Source organism: Rhinoraja longicauda, chromosome 15, assembly GCF_053455715.1.
Source record: "Rhinoraja longicauda isolate Sanriku21f chromosome 15, sRhiLon1.1, whole genome shotgun sequence".
In the NCBI taxonomy this organism is placed as follows: Eukaryota; Metazoa; Chordata; class Chondrichthyes; order Rajiformes; family Arhynchobatidae; genus Rhinoraja; species Rhinoraja longicauda.
Window position 1 is genome coordinate 5,985,050 of NC_135967.1, and position 8,251 is coordinate 5,993,300.

An 8,251-nucleotide genomic window follows, 5' to 3' on the forward strand; every position below is an offset into this window, starting at 1 on the left:
TGGACGTCCTACTCGCGACGATTGGGTCGCCGGTTGTCGGTAGCGTGCCGTAGCTTGACGTCGACTAGGTGGTAGGTTGTTGTAGCTTGTCGTAGACATTGTCGTGGGGGGGGGGGTCTAGTCGGCGGTTTTTCCGCGACCTGCTATGACTATGACAGTCGCTGGCAGTCGCCTAAAAGATCGCCTGTGGGACAGGCCCTGAACTAAAGTCCTATAGAGCAGCATCATGACTTCCTGACTCATAGTTAAAGCCCCAAGCAAAGGCAAGCATACCATGTGTCGTCTTTACGAGTCTGTGCTTCACCTGTAATGAGCTATGAACTTGGACTCCAAGTTCCCTCAAGGGTCTTGCCATTAACTGTATACTCCTTACATTCAACCTCCCAAAGTGCAACACCACACACTTGCTCTGGTTAAACTCCATCTGCCGTTTCTCTGCCCATTTCTGCAGCTGATCCATATCCTGCTGCATCTACTGACAACATTCTCACCATCTGACACACTTACAATGCCTTACTCTCTTGCTATCTCTATATAGCCCATTCCCTTCCAAATGGAAGTAAATCCTATCTCGAAGAATTCTCTCCAATAATTTTCCTGCCACTGACATGAGATTCTCTGGCCTATGGTTTCCTGGATTGTCTCTGCTTCCTTTGGAACATTGGGGACTCTCCAGTCCTCTGGGACCTCGCCTGTGACTAGAGAAGAAACAAAGCACCCCATCAATGCCTCTCTCCTCTCTTGCCTCCCTCAAGTTTGATCAGGGTAAAGATCTCAGGAGGAGGTGGTAGAGGCATTGTTTAATACGCACTTGGACAGGACAGAGGCGAAAGGACTAGAGATAACTCCTGAGACCTTCAGAATAATTGTTGAATCAGTGCAGCATGGAGTCATACAGCACAGTAACTAGCCCTTCTGCCCATCTCGCCCATGGCAACCACGATGCCTATCCAACCTACCCCCTCTTTTGATCCATTTTCCTCTGAATCTTTCCTATCCATGTATCCATCTAAATGTCTTTTAAATGTTGTTATTGTACCTGCCTCAACCAATTCCTATTGCAGCTCATTACATACTACCCTCTTTGTGCAAAATGTTGCCCCTCTGGATCCTATTACATTTTTCTCTTCTCACCTTAAATCTATGCCCTGATGCTCCTCCCATATATAAAGCAGTCTGCTCCAAGGAAAATATTCCCAGCCTGTCCAACCTCTCCCAACAACTTGGTTCCTCGCCTTCTGGCAACTTCCTCTTGAGGATGAAGAGAGAAGATTTTCTGCCCATTTCCTCCAACATACTCTCCTACGCCCTGCTGCATTTGTACGCTGAGTGCCAGTACCTTTTTGTGCTTCATCTTTATGAAGACTGCAGATTTAATATAAAATGTGCAAGTAAGCTCCTTGTAGAGCAGAAAACTTTAAAATTGATGTGGGAATGAAATCTGTTTGCAGTGGCTTGTAGTACAGTATTTGCATTATTTTTCCATTTTAAGATTTGAGATATTTGGGATCCATTTTTTCCCAGTATGCCTCTTTATCGGTCTGGTTTATAGTCATAAATTGAAAGGCATTCAGTGCAGATCTGCATTGCAGACCTGGTGGTAATTGACTCCCATCTATCCCAGTGTGTTGTGCATCAACAGGGAACCAGCGCTGTAACTGTGCCATGTGTAACATGGAATGCTACGGTCATGTTTCATTGTACAAAAACAATACCAGTGGTTAACTGGGTCATTGACTCCTGTGGTTCCATTTCATCTTGCATCACTATATCACTTACCTTACATTGATTTTCATTTTTAACTGTTAAACACATTTTTTCTGCTCTCCATCACCAACTTTGCTCCTTGGCAATCATGCACAAAGAAAATGCTAATTTTTTAATTAATATCTTAATTCTGCCTATTTTTGTACCTGCATTGCACTTGGGCGAAGAAAATCCTAGGCAATATTTATCGGCACCTTCTATGGGCGCTGTTCTTGTGAAGAGCCACTAGATGGTGTGTCAGAACGGAAATGCCAAGTGCTGTGCACATTGACATTGAAATCCAAGCCTAGGAACTGATCAAGGTTCATATGAGAAATAAGCAACACAAGGACATTTGATTATATCAAGAAGACGTGCATCACTGAGAAATGAAAAAAATAAGTTAAGGAAGATTGTGGGCTTGATAATCAGAAATTGGAAACATTTAGATTATTTTCATGTTCATAAGTTATAGTAGTAGAATTAGGACATTCGGCCCATCAAGTCTGCCATTCAATCATGGCTGATCTCTGCCTCCTAATCCCATTTTCCTGCCTTCTCCCCATAACCTTGACACCCGTTCTAATCTTGTACCGTTTGTATTTTGTATTTAATTTTGTACCTTTATATTCGCTCTTTCCAATGAAAACACTTATGGAAAGTCTTGGAAAGAATGCAGCAAAATTTACAGATTGATTTTAGGGGTAGTTGATTTCAATTGTAAGATTGGACTGGAATCTTCCTGCAGCAAAGCAGATGGAGAGTAAATTTGAAAGAATTAAACATGGTAATTAATTATGTTAATAATAGTTTAATAGAGGAACCAGGGGATACATTTAAAATAATGGCACTAGATTACAATTAAAGGGCAAAGTACCTGTGCTATAACTCCAGAATGACCGCTCAACTAAGAAAACCAAGCGCAAAACCAAGGTATTATCTAATGAAATACACCAACTTACAATAAATGACTCCATATGCGGAAAAATACCCAGCTACCTACATATTCATTCTCTTTTTAAAATAAACTAATTGTGTAGATGCGTATAAGAAAATTACTGCAAATGCTGGTACAAATTGAAGGTATTTATTCACAAAATGCTGGAGTAACTCAGCAGGTCAGGCAGCATCTCAGGAGAGAAGGAATGGGCGACGTTTCGGGTCGAGACCCTTCGTCAGACTGACGTCAGGGGGGCGGGACAAAGGAAGGATATAGATGGAGACAGAAGGATAGAGAGGGAGATCTGGGAAGGGGGAGGGGAAGAGAGGGACAGAGGAACTATCTAAAGTTGGAGAAGTCGATGTTCATACCACTGGGCTGCAAGCTGCCCAGGCGAAATATAAGGTGCTGTTCCTCCAATTTCCGGTGTTAACATTGGGGTTATCAAGTGGGCACCTCCCTTCATTGGTGTTTCGTTGAGTTAGGCTCACGACACCTCGGGAAGGCTCAACAGTTGGTTCTGGCGTCCCAGAACAACCCCCCTCAATACCTGCTCTCACCACCTATGCTGCCAGTATCCACTGAATAAAGGAAGCTGATTAGTTCACTCTAACAAATGCTAAACACCTGCATCCTATCTTCCACTAACTCTAGCCCATCATTAAGCTTGTAACCGCACAAATATCACCCTTGAATAGGACTGGGATACACTTTCACAGACAACAATTACAAAGTAATACACATACTGCATGTCATACGTTTGCTTTCTGTCTCCAACTGACACTATTTCTTCTCCACCAAATCCACCTACTGCCTTGCTCTGCTGCCTCTGACGTTTGCTTTACAGCCCGGCGCAAACTCTGTCCGCGAATTCCTAGCTCTCCAAAGAGCAACATGGTCGATCTCGCTATGAAACCTCTACAACCCACCTCTAACGGACGTACTCTTGCTCTCCATCCTCGCTGCCAACTCTACATATCTAAGCCGTTTCCTTTCTTAAGCCTCATCCACTAAGTTCTCCCAAGGCACCCTTAGTTCTATAAAATACACTATCCGCTGACTAACTGACCATAACACTATATCAGGCATCAAACTAGTAGTAATTATTTCCTGCTAAATCTACCCGCATCTCCCAAATATTGGCTCCCCATAACTGGCCTGACTCGTACCTATCTGCAAACTTCCCTCTTCTACTTTTCTCTCCCTCACGGACAAAATGAATTGCTACACACCCAGTCCTGATGCCTACTGAATTCACCTGTACTCTCCTCCTCTCAATTGTTGCAGCTATACACTTCAATACCTGGTTATGCCGCCACGTGTACCGACCCTGAGAAAGACTAGTCCTACATCCTGATAAAATATGCCTCATTGTTGCCACCTCTGAACACAAGGGACACTCTGGGTCCCCACCTACCCATTGTTTGAGGTTCTGCGGTGAAGGCAGCGCATTATAAATAGCCCTTATAAGGAAACTTGCATGACCCGCCTCCATGCACCACAGGTCCCTCCAGCTAAACCTCCTCTTTTCTACACTTTCCCTGTTCATCCATTGTCCCTGCTTAACCCGAGCTACTGCCCTTACACATCTCGCTGCTTCCTCCTGATGACGTACCTGCTCGACAACCAATGTTCCTCCTCTCTGAGATATAGTGGTGCAAAGGCAATGTGAAGGTGGGCATTTTTAAGCAGAGACTGATTTCAATGTTCCGACCCATGTTCTCCGGAGATGCTGCCTGACCAGCTAAGTTACTTCGGCACTTTGTCGTTTTTTTTTGTAAACCAACATCTGCAGTTCTTTGTTTCTGAATAGTATGACTAGGTTTAGTGGTAAACACCACAGATCCAACCGTCAGCAGATTACGATCCTCCTGGTTCATCCCGGTTGAGGAACACCTAGAATGCTTTTGTGCACATTCATCCACACAGTTCTTCACACAGTCAGTAATGACTGTGGCATATTCATTCAGTTGCAGTGAACATGGATCAGATTCAAAACAGTCCTGTGACTGTTTCTCAGCCTCCCTTAACCACCTCTTTGTAGTCCTCTTCCCCATTGCTGTGCTTTTTAGAATGTGCTTGTGTGCAGGAAGAACCAGCACAGCCTGGTGGTCAGATTTCCCAAAGTGCTGGCGATGGATGGAGTGGGTGGGCATTCCTGATGGCGGTGTTGCAGTGGTCGAGTGTATTACTTCCACTTGTGTTGAGAATTACCTGTTGATAGTAGTTAGGCAGACGCTTCTTCAAGCTAACTTGGTTGAAGCCCCCGGTGATGGTGAGTAAGGCGCTGGGGTGTGCCGTTTTGTGCTTGCTGATTGCAGCCCTCAGTTCGCCAAGTATTAGCTGGATGCCTGCCTGAGGTGGGATGTAGACTGCAGTCAGGTTAATGGAGGAGAACTCCCTCGACAGGTAGAACCTTCGGCACATAACGACCAGATATTCAAGTTCAAGGTAGCAGGAAAAAGACAAGACTGTCACGTTTAAGCACTGTGCTGAATTTATCAAGAAGCAGATCCTTTTCCTTGATGTATTTGTGCAATCCAAATGGTGAGTGGAGAAGCCCTCGGGCTGGAGTGGTGTGTCTGGAGTGGTGTGTCTGGAGTGGTGTGTCTGGAGTGGTGTGTCTGGAGTGGTGTGTCTGGAGTGGTGTGTCTGGAGTGGTGTGTCTGGAGTGGTGTGTCTGGAGTGGTGTGTCTGGAGTGGTGTGCCTGGAGTGGTGTGCCTGGAGTGGTGTGTCGAGTGGTGTGTCTGGAGTGGTGTGTCTGGAGTGGTGTGTCTGGAGTGGTGTGTCTGGAGTGGTGTGTCTGGAGTGGTGTGTCTGGAGTGGTGTGTCTGGAGTGGTGTGTCTGGAGTGGTGTGTCTGGAGTGGTGTGTCTGGAGTGGTGTGTCTGGAGTGGTGTGTCTGGAGTGGTGTGTCTGGAGTGGTGTGTCTGGAGTGGTGTGTCTGGAGTGGTGTGTCTGGAGTGGTGTGTCTGGAGTGGTGTGTCTGGAGTGGTGTGTCTGGAGTGGTGTGTCTGGAGTGGTGTGTCTGGAGTGGTGTGTCTGGAGTGGTGTGTCTGGAGTGGTGTGTCTGGAGTGGTGTGTCTGGAGTGGTGTGTCTGGAGTGGTGTGTCTGGAGTGGTGTGTCTGGAGTGGTGTGTCTGGAGTGGTGTGTCTGGAGTGGTGTGTCTGGAGTGGTGTGTCTGGAGTGGTGTGTCTGGAGTGGTGTGTCTGGAGTGGTGTGTCTGGAGTGGTGTGTCTGGAGTGGTGTGTCTGGAGTGGTGTGTCTGGAGTGGTGTGTCTGGAGTGGCGTTGAAGAGAACACAACAATCTCTCGTGTCTCTCTGATGTAGCAGTCTGGCTCTTGGGTCTTCTCTCTTGTTCTCCGCTGATTGAATGTTGTCCAACACGATGCAAGGCAGAGAGGGAATGGCATGCTCCGATGCTTTGGTCTTACCTGGAGGCCTCCGTGTCGCTTCCAGGTGCTGTGCCTGTGTTCCAGGGGGTCAGGTCCACAAGTACATCAGGGCAATTGTACCATCGATAATGCATTTAAATAGCTGAAAGGTCAATTTCCTTTCAGTTTGTAGTTCTGACTGCAAATTTCTGTTTTAATGGGTTAAGACACGAGTATTCTATTGCAGGCTTCCTGCAAAATGTGGCTTCTCTCCTGTGCCATTTTGGTCAACAAAAATCAGTGCAGATTGGTGTGAAACTGGAGTCACATCTAGGCTAGACCACCTATAAGACAAGTTTCCTTCCTGGTTTTTATGTTTACAACAGTCTAATAACATATTTGACATGTATAGTTAACAGCTGATAGAAACTGCTGAGCTATTCCAGCATTTTGATTTATTTTGATTGTGTTTTACAGGATGATCTTTCCCAAAGACTTTCAAGACTTCGAGATCAAGTGTAACAATGGGGAAACAATTGGCCTTAATACCTAATGCATAGTCTTGCGAATGGGGGAAAAAGAGTGGCTTTAATATATTGATAATGATATATGGATATTCTTTTGTAGTTTAGTCACTGGTATGCTGTTACCAGAAAAGTCTTATGTTCAGCTGTAAACCTAAAAGATGGTTAATTCAATAAGTAAGCCACACTCTACTTCCTTCAGTTCATTTATCTTTGTTACACTTTATTGCCTGATATAAACTGGGAATCTGATTTTTGGGGGAGGAAAGTTAAGGTGCACTTTTCTATTTGGATGAAACAGTCTACAATCTCTGGTGAGGAAGTTTCCCCTCTAAAATGTATTACAATTTTGCCTTGAAAAATTGTATCTTATTGCGCTGATTGCATCACATTTAAAAACACATTTGGATTAAGAGGATTGAAAATATTTTTGTACGATGACATCCTGTTTTCATCATACTTTGGAAGGCCTTATTTTAACCTGCTTTAAATTTAACTTATGGACAGCTCCTGGTTTAATTGTTGGAATATTTCCCAACTATTATAAAATATAATCTATTTAAGAAGTCTAAACAAAACATTTTTTGAGAGATAACCTCATTAAGTCGAAGTATAAAATAAGCCCTATTGAGGTAAATCTCCTGATGATTGCACACTGATTGCTGGGCTGCTGTGTCTGGGCGAGGTTTTCATGTTAGCATGATTTCTTTTTGTATTTTGGATTTCTTCCGCTGTACCTTGACCTTACAATTAAAGGTTCTTTAAACTAAAATACGTGTATTACTCTGAATTGAAACAGTCCTGCCCATTCTGGATCCTCCTTTGACAACAGCTGCTCATTCAAATTACAGGCCTAATTTTCTTAACCTAAGGGGCACTGACCAGCTTTTCTGTTTAAAAAAAAAAAGCAGTGCTGTAAACTTGAAATTTTTTGATTAAAAATAAAAACGTACATTTTTTTGGGTTCCTTTCTGCAATAAGTTCACAGACGTTTATAACATTCTGTGTTTTCTAATGATTAGAAACTGAAGGTGATTTTTGCTTCTGTGTGGCTGATGCATGTGGTGATTTGCCCTTGCCCTGTCATTTCTTCAAGGATGTCAGAGTGGTTTTCTCTGCGTACACTTGCCTATTTTATAACGTTTTTCCTTCTGCAAATACTTTATTTCTGCTGAATAATTTTCTATTCTTTCTGACTGAAATAGTCATTCTTCAAGCAATACGGCTTTAACACGTATTGGTCTCCAAAGACGTACAGGTATGTAGGTTAATTGGCTGGGTAAATGTAAAAATTGTCCCTAGTGGGTGTAGGATAGTGTTAATGTACGGGGATCGCTGGGCGGCACGGACTAGGTGGGCGGCACGGACTAGGTGGGCCGAAAAGGCCTGTTTCTGGCTGTATATATATGATATGATATGATAACAGATAATTGAGGATGAAATTATGCCCTCCTTGACCGATCTCGCTGTCCGGTGCATTATTCTGCTTTTGCTCATTGCTCGCCTCTTTTACTTCCTCTGGCTGTCTAATGCAGTGAGATCAGCCAGTACCTCATCTGGATAAGTTTTTTTGATTGCAGATAAGGAATCAAACAGGATTGTGGTGAATCTGCATCTGTCATATTCAAAGCCGATATATTTGACTTGTGGATTTGGTTTTTAGGG

The 8,251-nt window shown here is 43.9% G+C and overlaps 1 protein-coding gene across 1 annotated transcript in view; it reads left to right on the forward strand.

The window, feature by feature from the left end:
* Positions 1-7,358, forward strand: part of chmp1b (charged multivesicular body protein 1B) — a 29,450-nt gene extending 22,092 nt beyond the window's left edge. The window contains exon 8 of the mRNA XM_078412139.1: positions 6,540-7,358. Coding sequence (XP_078268265.1) covers positions 6,540-6,584 — 45 coding nt within the window. The 3' untranslated portion in view covers positions 6,585-7,358. The remainder of the gene's footprint in view (positions 1-6,539) is intronic.
* The last annotated feature ends 893 nt before the right edge of the window (positions 7,359-8,251 follow it).